At 41.5% G+C, this 21,939-nt stretch overlaps 3 protein-coding genes across 3 annotated transcripts in view; 1 reads left to right on the forward strand and 2 right to left on the reverse strand.

Annotated features, from left to right (window-relative positions):
• Positions 1-15,406: 15,406 nt before the first annotated feature.
• On the forward strand, positions 15,407-16,731 carry LOC135629473 (zinc finger protein CONSTANS-LIKE 3-like). Its single transcript, XM_065136888.1, has 2 exons — positions 15,407-16,121; positions 16,205-16,731. The coding sequence occupies exons 1-2, from the start codon at positions 15,456-15,458 to the stop codon at positions 16,544-16,546; spliced, it is 1,008 nt and encodes a 335-aa protein (XP_064992960.1). The 5' UTR covers positions 15,407-15,455; the 3' UTR covers positions 16,547-16,731.
• Positions 16,732-18,332: 1,601 nt separating this feature from the next.
• Positions 18,333-21,359, reverse strand: LOC135629472 (BTB/POZ domain-containing protein At3g05675-like). Its single transcript, XM_065136887.1, has 2 exons — positions 21,142-21,359; positions 18,333-19,877 (listed from the first exon to the last, which is right to left on the reverse strand). Exons 1-2 carry the CDS (start codon positions 21,223-21,225, stop codon positions 18,555-18,557), a joined length of 1,407 nt encoding a protein of 468 aa, XP_064992959.1. The 5' UTR covers positions 21,226-21,359; the 3' UTR covers positions 18,333-18,554.
• A 124-nt stretch (positions 21,360-21,483) lies between these two features.
• Positions 21,484-21,939, reverse strand: part of LOC135629474 (protein GLUTAMINE DUMPER 2-like) — a 1,072-nt gene continuing 616 nt past the window's right edge. Inside the window, exon 1 of the mRNA XM_065136889.1 lies at positions 21,484-21,939. This exon is cut by the window's right edge and continues 616 nt beyond it. The gene's annotated coding sequence lies outside the window, so the exon portion shown is untranslated.

Genomic DNA, 21,939 nt, shown 5'->3' on the forward strand with positions numbered 1-21,939 from the left:
TCTTGATGTCGGTCGGATTTCCCGACTCACATGCCTCGAGCACATTTGGCTTATACTTTCACCGTGACGGATTTATCTCGACGCTAATCGGGTTTTTCGACTCACACACCTTAAGCACATTTGGCCTGTATCTCCATCATAATAGATTTATCTCGACGTCGATCGAGTTTCATGACTCACACACCTCAGGTACATTTAGCCTATGCCTTTATCATGACAAATTTATCTTCGTGTCAATCGAGTTTTTCAACTTATATACCTTAGGCACATTTAGCTTATGCTTTCACCATAGTAGATTTTGCAAGGAAATCAAGGGGTGACATCATATGCGCAGTGGAAGAACAAAAAATAAAAATCCCCAAATTTCTCAAAAATGTGCCCGTCGTCGTGCGAAGATTGGTGCGCAAAATCCATGAAAATAAAAACCACATGTGAGATAGTTGTGTTACCTAGGGAGATCGTATATTCTTGATTCTCTGTAGATCCGTAGGAGAGGATGAAGGAGGTCAAGCACCCTCCTCTCTAGCAGTGATCCACACAGTAGGGTTGCGACGATGCTCCTCGAATCGTTATCCAAATCTCCATACCTGTTATCTAAGGAGGAGAAGGAGAGAGGATAATAGAAGGTGGCAACTAAGAAGCCTCTAGCCTATGAGCTTTTGGTTCCTTCTTATTTATAGAGGTCCCTTCTCAACTTAACCCTAATTGATCCTACCTTATTGGGTACTAGATCTTTATCCAACTACCCAAGCCACTTAGATTAGTGGATTTCAATCCAATAATCTCTCATTGGCTCTTATTGGTTCTCATCCATAGGATCTAATAATTTAGGGCCTTATTGGATATCCAATAATACGGAGGTTCCAACGGATATCTTATATTCGAACATCTACTCGTTGCAATGCCTACCATATATGTGTGACCCTCTAGGCCCAATACCGAGCTGGTCATGAGTCATACTTGTCAAAACTCCTTCTGGCTCAATTAATTATTATCTTCATAATAATTCACTCGACTCATCGACTACGAACATACTAGACCACTACGTCGTAACTTTTAGACAATATAGGGGAATCTAATCCTTTAGATCTATTTGTCCTCAGTTATCATGTACCTATAGTTCCTCATCAATCTAATATATCAAAGACTATATACCGGGCATGGTGCTATCAGACTCATACGATTCTACTCAAGTCTCACTCTAATCGGATTCTCCCGAAGAACTCTTTCTATCTCAATCCGAATGACCCTGACCAGGGATTTGTTTGAGCAAGAACACATGAAATATTCTTTTTATAATACCAAGAGCGGATGATTCTCTATCGACACTCAATAGCCCTCGTAAGATTGATTGCTATTTTTCAATGACTGTTGTGCTAGATATGAAATTTTCAAACCTATAAGTCTGGTATCAAAGAGTGGAGTACTCATATAGGACATCGTTGGTATCTCAAGTCTAAGGACTAGGTACACCACTTAGATAACGGAATCACTATTTGACAATGAGGTATTATTAACCATCCAACATTCTGTGAGCAGATCAATCAGTGAACTCATTATCCAATGAGCACCTACACTGTAGCCCTAGTGTCCCCACATTAGCAGCTATGAGACCAGCTGCCTCCATCACATTGATGAGTATACAGTATATCAATATGTACGGTTATATTGATGTCTGTCTCAAGTAACTTATGACTAGAATTATTTAGGGTCTATGTTTAAAGGTGAATCAATCTCATTATCGTGATCTCATCACTATCTGATTCTTATTGCATAGATCCATGAACATCATAATATATATATATATATATATATATATATATATATATATATATATATATATATATATATATGCAACAAATAATATAAAGTGATAAAATATCAAATAATATAATAAGTAAAAAGAATGCATATCATGTCACATGTGTTATTACTAACATTCTTTCACTTGACCTAAAGCCAATCATCTATATGTCTGATCCTCATCATACCTTTATGATACTCAAAGACAATCTAAGATAATGGCTTTGTTAGTGGATCTACAATGTTATCTTCGGATGGAATTTTTTCCACTACTACATCTCATCGGGTCATGATCTCTCTGATCAAGTGGAACCTGCTCAGAATGTACTTAGACTTCTGATGAGACTTGGGTTCCTTCGCTTGAGCAATCGCCCTGTAGTTATCGCAATACAAGGGAATTGGCTCTTCATTGCCAAGCACGACTCTCAAATTTGTAATGAACTTCTTTATCCAAACTCTCTCATTTGTTGTCTTTGTTACATCAATATACTCCGTCTCTATGGTCGAGTTAGTAGTAGTATCTTGCTTGGAACTCTTCCAGCATACTGCTTCTTCATTCAGAGTAAACATATACCCTAAATTAGACTTGTTATCATCGATATTAGACTAAAAACTTGAGTTTGTATAACCTTCAACCCTGAGGCTACTATCTCCATATATCAGTAAAAGTTCATTAGTCATTCTCAAGTACTTAAGGATACACTTTATTTACTGCATTTAGTGCTCCAAGCCTAGATCTACTTAATACCTACTCATGACACTCAAAGCATACGTACGTTATATCAAGCATCGTACATAGCATGACATACATGATACACCCTTTCGCTGAGGCATAGGGTATCATATATATGTTCACCCTTTCTTTAGGAGTCTTTGGGGATATACTCATAGAAAATAATATCCTATGCCTCATCGGTTTGAGACATCTCTTAAAATTTTTTATGCCAAACCTTTTGACAATGGTGTCTATGTACTTGGACTAGGACAAGCCAAGCATCCTCTTGGATCTATCTCTATAGATCTGAATCTCTAAGATATAGGGTGCATCCCCTAAGTCCTTCATGAAGAAGTATCTAGATAACCAAACTTTTACTGTAGATAGTGTTCCAACATCATTTCCAATGATCATGATGTCATTCATATATAACACTAAGAAGATGATAGCACTCCCACTTACCTTCTTGTACACACAAGGCTCGTCTTCATTCTTAACAAAGTCATAAGATCTGATCGCCTCATCAAATCTTATGTTCCAACTTCGATAAGTTTGCTTCAGTCCATAAATGGAGATAAGCAACCTATACATCTTATTTGGGTAGTCCTTATATATAAATCCCTCGGGCTGTATCATATACACCTCCTCCTCGATGTTACCATTGAGGAACATAATTTTCACGTCCATCTGTCAGATCTCATAATCATAGTGTGCTACAATAGACAACAAAATTTGGATGAATTTTAGCAAGACTAAGGGTAATAAGCTTTCATCATAGCCAATATCTTGCCTTTAACGATACCCTTGGGTGCTTCAACTAGGTTTCAAACCTCCTTAAAGTACATGAAATCCATCTCAGAATCAATGGTTTCTTGCCACTTCCCGGAATTTATACTCGTAATAGCCTCCTCGTAGGTCTGAAGATCAATATCCTTAACATCCTTTCCTTTAATATATCCCACATATCTCTCAGGAGGATGAGATACTTTGTTAGACTTACGTAAAGTCGAAACTTGTGTGCTAGGTACCTAAACAGACTCAGGCTGTGGAGTGGTGCTTGAGCTAGGTTATCCAATCTCGCTCAACTCTATCATGCTTCCACTGTCTTCACCAAGAATGTGTTCCTTCTCAAGGAACACCGCTCTCTTAGCTACAAAGACCTTTTGCTCCTCGGCATTACAGAAATAATACCCACAAGTTTTCTTGGGGTATCACACGAACTTGCACTACTCCATCCTGGATTTCAACTAATCGGGGTTGTATCTTTTAACGTGGACAAGGCAATCCCAAATCTTGACAACCTTAAGATCGGACTTCTTCCCTTTCTATATCTCATATGGTGTAAACACCATCGACTTAGTTGGAACTATGTTTAGAATGTACGCTGCGGTCTCTATGGCGTATCCCTAGAACTCTATTTAGTTTTTATTTTAAATTTTTAAATATTGAATGCTTTATAGGTTAAAAATATTTATTAGTTCTTTAAATGTCAAAATTTTATTATTGTATTAAAATTTGTTGAAGTTTTTATAATGTTCTTTTATCCCTACTTAAGATTTTTATTTTTAGATTTAAATATATTAAAAATTACATGTTTTATGCATTAAATGTTGGGAAATCTTGGGGGCGACATCACATGCACAGCGAAAGAACAAGAAAACAAAATCCCCAATTCCCAAAAAGATGTTCGTCGTCGTGCGAAGATTGGTGCGCAAAATCCGCGAAACTTAAAACTGCGTATAGAGTAGATTGTGTTACCTAGGGAGATCGTATATCCCTATTTCCTTGCAGATCCTTAGGAGAGGGTGAAGGAAGTCAAGCGTCCTCCTCTCTAGCGGTGATCCACACAGCAGGGTTGTGACGACGCTCCTCAAAACTCCAGGCTTGCTCTGAGGTGGAGAGGGAGAGGGGAATAGGAAAGGCAAGCAAAGGCTCTAGCTTATGAGGCTCTGAATCTCTCCTATTTATAGAGGTCCCCTATCAAACCCTAATGGGTCCTCCCCTAGTGGGTATTGGATCTGCATCCAATAAGACAAGGACTCCGTCGGATATCTCATATTCAAACCTCTACTCATCGCAATGCCTACCATATGTGTGTGACCCTCTAGGCCCAATATCGAGCTGATCGTGAGTCATACCTGTCAGAACTCCTTCTAACTCAGTGAATTATTATCTCTGTAATAATTCACTTGACTCATCGACTACGGATATACTAGGCCACTACGCCGTAGTCCCCAAACGATACAGGGGAATCCAATCCATTGGACCTGTCTGTCCTCAGTTACCGTGTACCTATAGTCCCTCATCCATCTAATATCCCAGAGACCGTATATCGAGTATGGTGTTGTCAGACCCATACGGTTTCTACTCGAGTCTCGCTCTAATCGGATTCTCCCGGAGAACTCTTTCTCTCTCAACCCGAATGACCCTGGCTAGGGATTTGTCTGAGCAAGAACACATGGGATATTCCTCTCATGACGTCGAGAGTGGATGATCCTCTATCGACACTCAATAGCCCTCGTAAGGTCGACTACCACTCCCAATGACCAGTTGTACTAGATCTGGGACAACCAAACCTATAAGTCTGGTATCAAAGAGTGGAGCACTCATACAGGACATCCTTGGTGTCTCAAGTCTAAGGACCAGATACACCACTAGGACTACGGAATCGCTGTCTGACAATCAGGCATCATCAACCATCCAGCATTCCGTAAGCGGTTCAATCAGTGAACTCATTCTCCAATGAGCACCTATACTGTATCCCTAGTGTCCCTACACGAGCAGCTATGAAACCAGCTGTATCCATCATATGGACGGGTATACAACACACTAGTCTATCCGGTTATCACGATGTCCCTCTCGAGTAACCTATGACCGGGATTATTTAGGATATGTGTTTAAAGGTGAATCGATCTCATTATCGTGATCTCATCACGATCCGATTCCCATTGCACAAATCCAAGGACATCACAATATATATATATATATATATATATATATATATATATATATATATATATATATATATATATATATATATATATATATATATATATATATATATATATATATGCAATAGTTATAAAGTGATATACGCCAAAATATAATAAGCAAAAAGATTCTGTATCAAGTCACACGTGCCATCACTCATGTGATTGGCTTGCTGGGCACCTATGACTAGCATTAAATATATAATATTTTCTGGCATTACAACTTATTTTTAATCTTATTTGGATTATAATTTGTGTTAGATTAAAATATGTTATCTAAATTTTGATATTACATGCTTTACATGCTTTGTCAGTTTATTAGAGAGATCGTGACCCGAGGAGATGTAGTAGTGGAAAGAGTTACATCCGAAGATAACATTGGAGATCGACTGACAAAGCTGTTGTCTCAGATTATCTTTAAGCATCACAGTAGTTTGATGGGGATCAAACATATATGCGATTGACTTTAGCTCAAGTGGACGATTGCTAGTCATGTGTCCTGCAAGCCAATCACGTGAGTGATGACACATATGACTTGACACGTAGTCTTTTTGTTGGGAAATCATGGGGGCGACATCACATGCGCAGCGGAAGAACAAGAAAAACAAAATCCCCGATTCCCAAAAAGATGTTCGTCGTCGTGTGAAGATTGGTGCGTAAAAATCCGCGAAACATGAAACTGCGTATAGAGTAAATTGTGTTACCTAGGGAGATCGTATATCCCTGTTTCCTTGCAGATCCTTAGGAGAGGGTAAAGGAGGTCAAGCGTCCTCCTCTCTAGCGGTGATCCACACAGCAGGGTTGCGACGACGCTCCTCAAGACTCCAGGCCTGCTCTGAGGTGAAGAGGAAGAGGAGAATAGGAAAGGCAAGCAAAGGCTCTAGCCTATGAGGCTCTGAATCCCTCCTATTTATAGAGGTCCCCTGTCAAACCCTAATGGGTCCTCCCCTAGTGGGTATTGGATCTGCATCCAATAAGACAAGGGCTCCGTCGGATATCTCATATCCGAACCTCTACTCATCGCAATGTCTACCATATGTGTGTGACCCTCTAGGCCTAATATCGAGCTGGCCGTGAGTCATACCTGTCAGAACTCCTTCTAACTCAGTAAATTATTATCTCTGTAATAATTCACTTGACTTATCGACTACGGAAGTACTAGGCCACTACGCCGTAGTCCCCAGACGATACAGGAGAATCCAATCCATTGGACCTGTCTGTCCTCAGTTACCGTGTACCTATAGTCCCTCATCCATCTAATATCCCAGAGACCGTATATCGAGCATGGTGCTGTCAGACCCATACGGTTTCTACTCGAGTCTCGCTCTAATCGGATTCTCCCGGAGAACTCTTTCTCTCTCAACCCGAATGACCCTGGCCAAGGATTTGTCTGAGCAAGAACACATGGGATATTCCTCTCATGACGCCGAGAGTGGATGATCCTCTATCGACACTCAATAGCCCTCGTAAGGTCGACTACCACTCCCAATGACCAACTGTACTAGATCTGGGACAGCCAAACCTATAAGTCTGGTATCAAAGAGTGGAGCACTCATACAGGACATCCTTGGTGTCTCAAGTCTAAGGACCAGATACACCACTAGGACTACAGAATCGCTGTCTGACAATAAGGCATCATCAACCATCCAGCATTCCGTAAGCGGATCAATCAGTGAACTCATTCTCCAATGAGCACCTGTACTGTATCCCTAGTGTCCCTACACGAGCAGCTATGAGACCAACTACATCCATCATATGGACGGGTATACAGCACACCAGTCTATCCGGTTATCACAATGTCCCTCTCGAGTAACCTATGACCGGGATTATTTAGGATATGTGTTTAAAGGTGAATCGATCTCATTATCGTGATCTCATCACGATCCGATTCCCATTGCACAAATCCAAGGACATCACAATATATGTATGCATTTATGCAATAGTTATAAAGTGATATACGCCAAAATATAATAAGCAAAAAGATTCTGTATCAAGTCACACGTGCCATCACTCACGTGATTGGCTTGTTGGGCACCTATGACTAGCACTTTTTGCTTATTATATTTTGACATTTATCACTTTATATTACTTATTATATACACACACACACACACTATATATATATATATATATATATATATATATATATATATATATATATATATATATATATATATATATATATATATATATATATATATATATATATATATATATATATATATATATATATATATATATATATATATATATATATATATGATTCGTCTTTAAACATAAATCCTAAATAATCCCGGTCATAAGTTACTCGAGAGAGATATCGAGATAACCGGATAGACTGGTATGTTGTATATCCGTCCATATGATGGATGCAATTAGTCTCATATCTGCTCGTGTGGGGACACTAGGGATACAGTACAAGTGCTCATTGGAAAATGAGTTCACTGATTGATCCGCTTACGGAATGCTAGATGGTTGATGATGCCTTATTGTCAGACAGTGATTCCGTAGTCCTAGTGGTGTATTTGATCCTAGACTTGAATGTCAATATGTTGAGAAATCTAGGGGGATATCACATGCGCAGTGGAAGAATAAAAAATAAAATCTCAGAATTTTCACAGAAAAGGTTTCATCATCGTACAAAAATTAGTGCGCAAAAAAACCATGAAACCAAAAAACTACGCGTACAAGGGAGATTATGTTACCTAGAGAGATTGTATATTCTTAAAAACTTACATATATGTGGGAGAAGATAAAGGAGATCAACTGTCATTTTCTCTAGTGCTAATACACATGGTAGAGACTACAAAGACGCTTCTCAAATCATTGCACAATCTTCCTCATTGCGTGCACCACACAATAAAAAAGGGGCTGCCCCTTCTTGCTGTCCACATGCCTCAAATAGAGGTTGTAGGTTGAGCAAGAGAGAGAGAGAGGAGAATAGGAGGTGACAGCCCAAAAAGAACCTAGCCCATGACCCTTTGGTTCCCTTCTATCTATAGAGGCCCCTATTATCTTACCTTAATGATCCTATCATATTGGGTACTATCTAATTACCAAAGCCTCTTAGATTAGTGAGTCTCTATCCAATAATATCTTATTGGCTCTTATTAGATCTCATCTATAGGATTCAATAATTCAGGGGCTTATTGGATATCCAATAAGATAGAAGCTCCAACGGATATCTCATATCCGAACCTCTACTTATTACCATACCTACCATATGTGCGTGACCCTCTAGGCCAAATATCGAGCTGGCCATAAGTCATACCTGTCAGAACTTCTTCTAGCTTAATAAATTATTATCTCCATAATAATTCACTCAACTCATCGACTACTGACGTACTAGGCCACTATGGCGTAGTCTCTAAACGATACAAGGGAATCTAATCTATTGAATCTATTTGTCCTCAATTACTATATATTTATAGTATATCATCCATCTAAAAGTCCAAAGATCATATACAGGGCATGGTGCTGTCAGGTCCAAACAGTATCTACTCGAGTCTCACTCTAATCGAATTCTCTCGAAGAACTCTTTCTCTCTCAATCCAAATAACCCTGGCCATAAATTTACCTGAGCAAGAACATATAAGATATTTTTCTCATGACACCGAGAGCAGATAATCCTCTATCGATACTTAATAGGTATCGTAAGGTTGACTACTACTCTTGATGACCGATTGTACTAGATTTGAAACTTTCAGGCCTATAAGTCTGGTATCAAATAATGGAGTACTCATACATGACATCATTGGTATCTCAAGTCTAAGGACCATAAACACCATTGGGACGACGAAATCGCTATCTAACAATAAGATATCATTAACCATCCAACATTACGTGAGCGGATCAATCAGTGAACTCATTCTCCAATGAGCACCTGCACCGTATCCCTAGTATCCCCACATAAGCAGCTATGAGACTAACCATCTCTATCATATAGATGGGTATATAGTACACCAATCTGTCCGGTTATCTCAATGTCCCTCTCGAGTAACCTATAAATGAGATTATTTAGGGTCTGTGTTTAAAGGTGAATCGATCTCATTATCGTGATCTCATCACGATCCGATTCTCGTTGCACAGATCCATTGACATCACAATATATTTATGCAATAAGTAATATAAATTGATAAAATATCAAATAATATAATAAGCAAAAAGAGTGTGCCATGTCATCACTTACGTGATTAGCTTGTAGGGCACCTATGACTAGCATAGGCCTCAAGTCTTCTTGTCGAGCTGCACAGCTCAGGAGTGGGTCCACCTTAGTGGGCTTCGCTCGGCCGAGGTATAGGCCATGGATCTTCTTGCTAAGGTGCATGGCTCGGGAGCAGGTCTTCTGACCGAGATGCATGGCTCGGGAGTGGATATACCTTACTAGGTTCCATTCAGCCGAGGTGCAGACCTCGGGTCTCCTTGCCAAGGTGCATGACTCAGGAGCGGGTCCACCTTAGGGGGTTTTGCTCAGCCGAGGTGCAGGCCATAGATCTTCTTATTAAGGTGCACGACTTGGGAGCGGGTCTTCTTGCTAAAGTGCTTGGCTCGAGAGCGGGTTTGCTCGACCGAGGTACAAAACTCGGGAGCCGATTTTCTTAGCTGAGGTGAAAGCCTTGGGTCTTCTTACCGAGGTGCATGACTCAGGAGTGGGTTTGCTCGACCAAGGTGCAGGCCTCACATCTTCGAGGTCTTAGTCTTACAAGGGGGGCTTAAGTTTTTGAAGTTCCTTCTCTTGCCACTCGACCAGCTGAGTTCATAGTGTCAGATTGCCTATAAGCTAGTAAAATACAATGATACTTCTTCGATCGTTCAGCCGAGGCGACTTTGGGGCATATTCGATAGGTGGCACCTTCGTCCTTTTGCTTGGGGAGGTTTCGAAGAGCTAGGAACTCTATCCTATACGTATAATTTTTGGGCGCTAGGCATTGAAGGAGCAGTTTGCTGAAAGACCTACGGTAGAGCTAGCGGTTGATTTCACAGTACTAAGCTTGGGCATGTTTGAGTCGATGGGATGCGACCAAATTAGGCGGCAATATCCCTTCCCTTTTGTAGCAAAGGATCTCTTCCATCTAATTCGGCGTGGTTTCTGTTGTGGTGATATCTTAGGCTACAATAGTTTGGGATGCGAGTGTCTTAATCTTCGATGGGAGCTCCCATATTTCCCACGTTAAAGCCAGCTTGGCCAATGTGTCATCCTGTGTATTCTCCACCCGAGGAACCATTTGCTAGTCATAGGTGCCATGTAAGCCAATTACATGAGTGATGGCACATATGATATACTACGCAGTTTTTTTGCTTATTATTATTGATATTTTCTTACTTTATGTTGCCTATTACATATATTGTGATATTCATGGATCTGTGTAATGAGATTCGATTATGATGAAATCATGATAATGAGATCGATTCATCTTTAAATAAAAATCCTAAAAATCTTGGTCATAGGTTACTCGATAGAGACATCAAGATAACTGGATAGATTGGTATGTTGTATACCAATCCATACGATGGAGGTGACTATTCTTATAGTGAAAAGATCCTATAGTAGAAAAAGGAATGATCACTTCGAGGGGATCGGCCTCCTTGATCACTTCGATGGGATCGACCTCATAGGGTTTTGTCAAAAGACTAAATAATATTTCATTGTCTGCCGAAAAGAAATAGTTACATCACTATTTATAGAGTTCCACCTAGAGTCTACTAGGACTTGGACTCTTAATAATAAATAAATATTAAATAAACCTCTACCCAACTCTAATTGAACTAAACATATTCAATAAACATTATTCAAAAGCTTAGAAAATAAATGGATCCTAACACATAGCTGCTCATGTGGGGACACTAGGGATATAGTGTAGGTGCTCATTAAAGAATGAGTTCACTATTTCATCCACTCATAGAATGTTGGATGGTTGACGATAACTCATTGTCAGATAATGATTTTATTATCTCAATTGTATATATGATCCTTATACTTGAGACATTAAGGATGTCCTACATGAGTACTCCACTCTTTGATACCGGACTTATAGGTTTGAAAGTTTCAAATCTAGCACAACCGGTCATCAAGAGTGGCAGCCAATGTTATGAGGGCAATTGAGTGTCAATAGAGGATCATCCATTCTCGGTGTCATGAGAGGAATATCCTATATGTTCTTACTCGGGCAAATCCCTAGCCATGATAATTCAAATTGAGTGAAAAAGAATTCTTTGAGAGAATCTGATTAGACTAAGACCCGAGTAGATTCTGTATGTGCCTGACAGCACAATGCCCAGTATACAATCTTTGAGATATTAGATAGATGATGTACTATAGATATATGGTAACTAAGGATAGATAAGTCCAGTGGATTGGATTCTGTTGTATCGTCTAGGAACTACGGCGTAATAGCCTAGTATATCCGTAGTCGATGAGTCGAGTGAATTATTATAAAAGATAATAATTCATTGAGTCAAAAGGAGTTCTGATAGATATTTGGCCTAAAAGGTCATATATATATATGGTAGGTATTACGATGAGTAGAGGTTCAGATATGAGATATCCGTCGGAGCCCCTATTTTATTAGATATTCATTAAACCCTTGAATTATTGGATCTTATGGATAAGATTCAATAAGAGCCAATGAGAGATTATTGGGTAGAGATCTACTAATCCAAGATGCTTGGGTAGTTGAATGGCGAACCAATACCCGATATGGCAAGATCTATTAATGGGAATACGTGAAATGCCTGAAGGGGAATGCATGAAATGAGCCAATAGAGTCACCCCTTTTTTTATCACGTGGAATGTGTGAAGGGGAAGATCATGCAACGGTTTGAAGAGCATTTTAGTTGTATCTATTATCTAAATCTTGTGCAACTATCGTGAAAAGAAGCTTGTGTTTATCTATTTTGACTTTTTGTGCATATAGACGGATGAAAAATGATTTGGATCGCGTACGAGAATCACATGTCGATAGATTCCCTATCAAAAGCATTGAATAGATATCAAGCTACAAATGACATGACAATTAAGATATCTTCGTGTAACCCATCAAATTTGGATATATAAAGATAATTATCTTAATATAACTGCATTCTTTCTTCTAACAAAATGATATAAGATCATGAAAGATAGATTATAATCTCGACAAAATCTTCAGCACCCTCGAACATTAGCCTCACCCTTTCTTACGCGTTCTTAGCAACTGAAGACAACGTTCTTGGAAGGAAAACTGACAAAATGCTAACCATTTAGCTCAGACAACGTTCTCCGGGGGAGCGATCGAGGTCCGGATCTTCGTCGCGGGGGGAAGCCACGGCGAGATCTCTTCGGTCGACTGCTACGACCCCTCGGCGGACTGGTGGGCGCCAGCAGCTGGGATAGCACGGTGCTGAGGCGGCGAATGTACGTGACGGAGGGCTGGACCTGGCCGTTCGACTCGTCGCCGGGGCGGGGCGGCGTGTACCGTGCCGATCGGGACGCGTGGGAAGAGATGTGGGATGGATGGTCGGGGTCGATTGCGGCGGTGGGCGCGCAGCACTACGTGGTGTCGGGGTGCGGGGACGGGCTGGTGAGCGCGTACGACGAGGCAAGCAACCAGTGGAGAGAGGTAGCCGGCGGCGGGGCGGGGAAGATCTACGAGGTGGGAGGTTGGCTGGACGTCGGAGGAAGAGGAGAGGGTGGTGAAGAGGCCGCCTGCGTTCGCAGAACCTGGACGTCAATGGATCCAACTGGTCCGTCTCATTGCAGATGTTATGGAAGCTTTACTAAGAACACAAGTTTGGTGGAAGCAAAGTTTCGGTAAGGCCTCATAGAATGCAATCAGACAGTGTTGTATCTTAACCAACATTGATGTCATCATCTTTGTTCTATACTGAACTGAGGCTGAGGGAGCGGATGTAATAGAAACACTCATTTCTCTTCTATCTCAGATGCCAAAAATAGCTGAGAAGGAAGGATCTCAACCGGCAAGATGATGAATTATATTAACCATCTAAAAGTCTATTATTTTCCTACTTGAACATAGTGACGATTGTTTCGTTTCCTATTGTTGTTCAAGCACCATTACGGCTGCTTGTGATAGAAAAGTATTAGAACTGCAGCTTCAGTGAGTGTATCCTTCTTTTAGTACAGGAAATGAAAGCAACTCGTGCTTCCTTGGTGGAAACTAAACCGATATGGTTTAAGACTAATCTAACTCCCATTAATTTTGGCTGCAGCACAATAGGATAGCTTAGGTTTGATTTTAGTTAAGATGAGCTATAAATTTTTTTTTATTAATTTTTAAAATAAAAACTTAATGGTTTAAGTAAAGTATTTTGAGTGGTTTAAGCTCAATAAAATCAATAGATTAATTATCCATCGGATCGGATTTTGATAAATATGTATCAAGATTTAATTTAAACAAGGTGGATAGTCAAATATCTAATCAATTTCTTCCCTAAGTAAGTCTCTTTCCTAAGTTTATGTAAAAGAATCAAGTTGAATTCATTGATAATGAGAGTCAAACTGGTTCTCTTTTTGGACGAAAATGAGAAACAAATCTTGTTAAGGTGATGACTCGTGTCCTAATTAAGAATTTTGGGAGGCTTATGAGTTGGATGGAATTAGGATTAGCTTTACGACTGGGTCTTCTTCCCAGTTAAGAGAGTTCAAGAGTAACATCCGACAGACAATATGGTAGCAGCTAGAAGAGAACCAAGCAGGTCCTTGCAAACCTTGAAATGGGAGTCTCTTGTCCGCGGTTGTCTCCCTTCTTAGTCGACCAGTAAAGACAATTACGTGTTGGTAAAGAGGATTCACAGTCTCAATCTTCCATAAATGAGTTTACCACACTATTGAAAAGAAAGTTGATAAGATATCTATAATATTTTTCAATAACGTTTACAGTGTTTTTAGTTTATCAATAAAATATTATAAATATTATTAAAATATATTCTAAATAAATCAAATCAAAATACTATAACAGTTGAAAACTGATAAAAGAATGAACGATAAAATTTTGATGGAAAATTTTGAGGGTTTTTTTAGATATTTCATTGAATTTAAGATATTATTTTAAAAAATTAAAATATCTTTTAAAAATATTCAAAAAATAAGTATTTTCCTGAAATACCCCTTCAAGAAAAATATAGAAGAACAAAAGTACCGATCGCACTCGCAGCCAATCCGTGGCCACCCCTCGTGACGCGGATATCCAAAGGGATCACGTGTTATGTCCAAGTAGGTCCCGCGTCGCCCATCACGACCGCGTCCGATTCCCCCCGCCCATTAAGACCCCGGGCCCCATCACACCCCCCGCCGGATCGGCTGCAGGACACTCACAGTCGCCCGTGATGCAATCCTCGCTCATGATGGATCATCAACACGATAGGCTTAATTGAACCGCACACTTTGCAGCCGAGGCTGTAGCAGATCCCAAGACAAGCGGCGTGACGGCAGCCCAGTCGTCATACCGAGCGTGAAACCTGGCGTCGGAGGGACGGAGGGTCGGCTGTCCTCGACAATGGATTTATTAGTGGGACACGTGACAACGTCCAACTAATAATGAACAATATAATCACGTGGTACCGTGGTCACTCACAAACGGGTTTGCTCAACTTGACTACCAAAAGTCACCGGTCTCACGCACGGCTGTGGCTAATCTTGCTGTCTTCTCCGAACTACTTAGTTACTGCAGGATAAACTTGCTCCGTCAAGCACCCACGTGATACATACGCGACCAGCCGTAACATCTCAGACCAAAAGGTGTGGGTCCCATCTCACGGCTGGCATGGGCGATCCGCTAAGCTACACTCGGTTTGGTTCCGAAGTTTTCGTGGCTTCAGGGCTCGCCACGACGCCCTCCTCGCTCGTCACCAACCCGCTCTAATTCCTAAAATAACTTGAAATTAACTGGATTGGGCGTGATTTAAATCAACACAGAGGAGCAAAACGAGAGAAAGAGAGAGGAAGGAAGGAGATGGTGAGCGCGAAAGGTGGGTATTGGAGCGGGATCGGGGCGCGGCGGTGCGACTCGTGCAAGTCCGGGCCGGCCCTGGTCTTCTGCCGGGCGGACGAGGCGTACCTGTGCGGCGCGTGCGACGCGCGTGTGCACGGGACCGGGGCGCGACACGAGCGCGTGTGGGTGTGCGAGGTCTGCGAGCAGGCCCCGGCGAGCGTCACCTGCAAGGCCGACGCGGCCGCCCTCTGCGTCACCTGCGACGCCGACATCCACTCCGCCAACCCACTCGCCCTTCGCCACGAGCGTGCCCCCGTCGTCCCCTTCCTCGAGCCGCTCAGGCCCCGCTCTGCCGCCACTGGATTCCCCCTCGGAGTCGCGGCGGCTGACGAGGAGACCAGCGAGGCGCCGTCCTGGCTCCTCCCGATCCCTTGTGCTAAGGGCAAATCAATGGACCACTTCTTCTCCGACGTAGATCCGTACCTTAATCTGGAGTACGCCACCTCGATCGACGCGCGATTGCAGCAGACGGACGGCGTCGTCCCAGTCGACGCCAAAGATGCCAGTCGAGACGGCGGAGCGCCACCTCCGGGACCGTTCCTCCCGATCGATGGTACGTTCGAGCTCGACTTCGTCGGATCCAAGCCTTCATACAGCCCCTACACCGCTGACTCCCTCAGCCACAGTGTAAGCACGAACCCTAACCTAACTGTCGAGAACTAACTTACCATGGTTTACATGATCCGATTCCTCTATGACTATCGGAGCAGGTCTCGTCCTTGGAGTTCGGGGTGGTGCCAGACGGAAGCGGCGGTATAGCGAAGGGGGCGAAGGCGGACGCCACGGGTACGAACTATGGCGGCGGTGGAGGGAGGGCTGCGGACAGGGAGGCGAGGGTGATGAGGTACCGGGAGAAGAGAAAGAACCGGCGGTTCGAGAAGACCATCAGGTACGCATCCCGGAAAGCGTACGCCGAGACGAGGCCGCGGATCAAGGGAAGGTTCGTGAAGCGGTCGGAGATCGAGCCGGAGGAGGTCGTCCGGACGTACTCGCCGGCCGTTGTGGCGGCTCTCATGGCGGATCCCGGCTACGGCGTCGTGCCCTCCTTTTGAGGAATCTCCCCCCTCCATCTCGCCACCGTGTGTTAACTATCAATGCTTTTATGTAGGATTTTTTTCTTCTTCTTATTTTCCCCTAATTTGTATATTATTATTACTACTGTTGTTATTATTGTGCCGAGAAAAATTAGGCTCACTACGATGAGGAATAGAATAAAAGGTGATGCTTGCGCCTTTAAGATTGGGGTTGGGAAGTAAGATCACAAGATACCATTTGGGATGATGGGATGCCATATAATTATAGAAAATATGGCACAGTATTACCAAAGGTTCGGTTCATATGAAGGACACAGATGATTCCACCTTGGAACCTACTTGAGAGGTTCCATGTCTGAACTCTATAACATTCACATCAAAGTTATAGAGCTTTGTTTGGATTGCAAACATCAACAAGAATATATGCAATCCAGAGGATAAGTTCCTCCTGCTTGTGTGCTTTGCCTTTGTTGAATAGGCTTTGAACTGGCCATTGTACAGCTTACCTTTGAATATTTTGCCCATCCTAACTCTAGCCACCTATTGTCTGGTTTCAGATATGAATGTATCAGTATAAGGAAAATTCCATGAGAAAAGCCCATAATTAATGTAATAGCTTTCATATTTAGAAGGCAAAGATGCAGTTCAAATTGCTGACAGAATCCTTGTGTAGACATGCTATCATTCAGATAGAAGGCAAAATCATGATTTCTATCTGAAGTTTCTGAAATGGTACAAAAAGTTGATATATATATATATATATATATATATATATATATATATATATATATATATATATATATATATATTGGATAATGGTTTATTTGGTCATGTATATCTAAGATGAGCAGATAAGTAACTACATAAAATTTTGTTGGAATTAGAATCAGTATAAAATGCCAAAAAGTTGGGAGTATGTACATTCTCACCTGAATGGAGATTACTTGTTCCCACCAAAGCCTTCAGTCTTAGTCTTCGGTATAGCAAGAAAATTAGCATTCTTTTCCCATCAAATCCTCAGTGCAGTGAAACAAGAACAAAATTGCATTGCTATGCCTGCGAGTCCAAATGCTGGATGCACCAACAGTCCATCAAGAACACTGATTCAGTTGGACCACTCTTGTAGACGCTCTGAGTAGAATGCTTCATCTCTCTTTGTTGACAGAAAGAAAATGATCAAACCTAATCTGGATAAATATAACACTAACAAAATTTTTGAGCACAAAAGAAGCTGCTATCCCATTATAAACAGTAAGATTCCTCTGTTACTATACTAAAAAAAGTGATCAGAATGGAATGAGGTATATAGGCCAGGAACTTTAAATTTGAAAATTTGAAGCTTAACCTCCTGTGACGTAGGGAATCGGTTTCCTCGAGTGCTACCTCATCAGAAGACTTTCCAATGCTGGAACTAATCTGCTGCTTCCAACTTCACCTAGAGTAAAACATATGAGAATTTAGAATGTTTCAAGTAGAGTACTTGACAGCCTCGAAAGAGGGCCGTGGTTGCTACCTCATGACCTAGAGTCGAAAGTTCATCATCGAATAGCCTGAATTCAGAGTTAAGGCTGTGCGCCAGGAGCTCTGTACTAAGCCAACCGCTATTGCTGCTAATAACTATAATATCAAATACCGAAAGAGGTCTAAAAAAAGAGGTCCAAACCAAACAAAAACCAACAAAATTCAACTCCTAGAGAAACTGATTATTTTGTAATATTTTTATAACAAAATCCTTGAGCAGATTTAGGAAGGGAGAACAGCCAAAAAATATTCAGGCTAGCCTAGCGAGTGGAACCTCAGCCACTAGAAGAAGTTTCATGTTAATATCTCAGGGATGGCTCCCAACATGAATATTAGTAACTCAGTAAATATGAAACTAGAACTAAAACTGATCCCTTCTGAGCTTTTGTTGATCATCAAAAATGAAACTGACCTAACATCATATGGTATATATACAGGACATCTCATCACAATGAAACTATCCCTGCCTGGCATTAGGACATACATATGATAGAACATGATTTGATCAAGGAGGAACCTGTGAGCTGGTCCTGTTGCTATTGCCATCTGACAAAGCAAGCCTCCTCTTGGCAATCTTTGAACGATAACACCATGCTTCAAATGCTTCCGTAAGGTCTGGATAACGAGCATGCTCTGACCTCAACCATGCTGCCAATATTTCAGCTTGGCTCACAGATGGCAATGTGAGCAGAATTGAAATGAAAGCGGATTCCAATCCCTGCCAGATCTCACTGTCTATTTGAAGTGATGACCCTCCCTCACTATCCGAATTGGCTTGCTCCAACAAAGGCCTTGTCCTCTGCACAAATGGAAGCCAAACATTAACCAAACCAAGCCTCATTGCAGTTGCAACTATCACGTGTCCAAATCCAACTGCATCAAGAACCTTAGACGTCACTTCTATCACTTTCAATCTGGTCTCTGGCATGTGATCATCCTGATTCAATTTTTCAGTGACTCTAACTATGTTCAAAGATGCTTCCAACCAATAATGAACAAGATGCTTCATCATTTCCATCTTAGTTAAGATCTGGCAAACCCATGAAATGTCAGACAGGAAGGAGTGCATGTCACAGACCATAGTCATCTCAGAAACCATGTCTTGAGATGCATTTAAAAGAGATTCTATATGGTAATTGAATCTGCTCAGTAGATCTCTGACGCAATTCTTCACTTCTATTTTGATATCTTCATTGTCCAAGGTCAACAGTGGGGCATCATCATCCTCGGTGAGCATGTATTCAAGCTGATCTTGGGCAGAGGACTTCAGATCTCGCAAAGATGTTGAAGGTGATGATGTAGCAAAACGAATAGTGGATATGAAAACCCCAACCACTGAAATTGGACTGACGGGCTGGAGACGTGCAAGGATCTCCTCATATTGTGATCCAAGATGAGGTATGATCCTCAACATTTCTTCCTCCTCAGCCTCTTCCCAAGGAACGGACTCTAAGTAATCAATACAATCATGTGCCAGCTGATGGCAACCAAGGCGAACAGCAACCTGGAAGATACCAAGTGTATTTCTTACACCATACCTAGTTTGTGGTTCTGTCACATAAAGAAGCCGAAAGGCAATAACATGAAAATCAAACTCCAGTTCTTCACAGTAAACTTCCACACAGTACCGAGAATCAAGGATCTGACATGTTGGCCAGTCATCAGATAGACGTTCTGCAAAGTACTTGCTCTTCTCTATGAGAATCTCAGAGTGGCAGTAAAACCAATTGTCTCGCCCTTCATGGGTCCTTAGCCTTACAACAACATCGCTGGTAGTGCGATCTCCAAAACTATTGGGAGTCTTTGGTGTATGTTTAATTTTTAAACTCTGAAAAAGAAAATCATAAACAATGGGATAAGTTCAAAGTACAGTAACTAAACTATTTTTTGGTCTTCGAAGTTCACTCAATATAAGGGGATACATAACTAGCATAATGTATAAAAATTCAGTGATTGCTATAGAGAACAAGAACAGATTCACTGTTTCAAAGAGCCATCATCTTCGTTTGCATTTCTTTACATACTATAACAAAATCCTTTTCAAGTCACCTTGCAATCATTGAAACCAATTGGCTCCTCAATTGCATACATGCCAGAAGTCCAGTATAGTTGCAGCAAGATAAAAGATAATTCATCAAACTTGGTATGTGAAGAATTCCACTTTTATGGATCAATGATGCTCTCCATCTTTGTTTCTCATATTATGACTACAATAAATGCATTAACCTCACCTCGTTGGAAATGGTTCTTTCTCTATGCTACCTAACGCCATTACGAGCACCTAAGAGTAAACATACCTTAAGCATTGCCACCTAGACTCCTCATACATCACTTGCTCCTATAACCATGGGTAGAGGGCAATACTCATTTTAGCTAAGTAATAAACAAGATATTAATTGATGGGCAGCAAATTTCATGCTTTTCTTTTCATATTGTGGTTTCGTAATTAGAAAGTTATAAGCTGTAGTTGTATTAGTCGAAGATGAAGTTTCTTTTAATTTATTTTAGATTAAAAGAAATGAGAACCACTGGAATACTGAAGTTGCATACAGTTAATGAAAGGATAATTGCTCTGATGGGCATGAACCATGAATTTCCATAATCCCTATCTTTTATATCATGTAATTTACTATATTTTGTGTGGCACAACTTTTTCTTAAACTTTGGATTTGCCTCATCAGACCCATGTCTGCATGCCTTAAATCACCCTATCAGAAAAAGAGAAAAAAAAGACAATTTCTACACGGTATGGGCATAGACTTTAACCATTTCACTGCTGTTTAAAGACAATGGGAGTGTTAAACTCAATAAAGATAGTATCCGAAATGAATTAGATGTAAAAAATTGAGTTGCTTCATGGCAATTCAAGAACAGCTAGGTTTAACTAAAGCACCAATTTTGTCACTCTTTACAAGTGCCACAAATTTCCAAGATCATAGTGGCTAGCTGAAACGAAACAAAAAGATCCCAATTTGTCTTCACCATACCCTATTCAAAAACATCGAAATTCAACGAGAGATCAAACAAGCTTTGACAATGAACACAAGGCATTAGTCAAGATAGAGGAGGAGGAGGAGATGAGGACCGACTACCTGGAAGATGGGCGGGCGGGGAGGACCCGGGTCAGTACACCTCCCCGGGGACGGCGAACCTGGCGGCGTTGGGACCGCCGCCATGCGAGGCGCATTCTCCGATGGCGCGGCCAGACCGGGCGAAGCTGTGGTGTGGCACCGTCGGGTCCGACCAGAGCGGTGACGGCGAGAGGTGGGTTCGGTTGCCGAACCCACTCGAGGAGCCGGGCTTTCTCTCTGACAGTGTAGAGCACCAGCTAGATCTTATTAGCACTGTTTTGTTTTTGTTTTTTGTTTCTGTTTTTGTTTCCAGTACAACAGCCCATCTAACAATTAACTCATCGATCGATTTGGGCCTTCTAATGCTAATAATTAGTTTCCTTTTAATTAGTCGATGTGATTCCATTACTGAGATAAACACCCATTACAAGCCACGTGGCAGAAGTTAATCTAATTTTATGATCTCTTTAAAATTATTCTGATGCCGTGCTTCGTGATCCGTGAAGCCTTGATTCGTGAGGTCGATGCACGGCCTCGTCCTGGTGATTCCCGAGGGGGTATATGGATCCGTCGAAATAGTCGGCGTCCGTAAAGCCCAAGCACGGAGGAGACGACGCCAGGGTCAGCCGCGACACGTGTGCCGACGGCTCCCCACACGATCTCTTCTCCTGGCCAGTAACTCCTGCAACTGCGTGCAGGCGAGCGCCATTCATGGCGTCTTAATTTACTACAATGACGTGATCTCCTTCTATCTCACTGTGGTTTCTTCACGTAGGAAGAGAAGGATTTGAAGTACCGCAAGACCATTTCGGAGAACGA

Source organism: Musa acuminata, chromosome BXJ3-1 (assembly GCF_036884655.1).
Source record: "Musa acuminata AAA Group cultivar baxijiao chromosome BXJ3-1, Cavendish_Baxijiao_AAA, whole genome shotgun sequence".
NCBI classification, from domain to species: domain Eukaryota; kingdom Viridiplantae; phylum Streptophyta; class Magnoliopsida; order Zingiberales; family Musaceae; genus Musa; species Musa acuminata.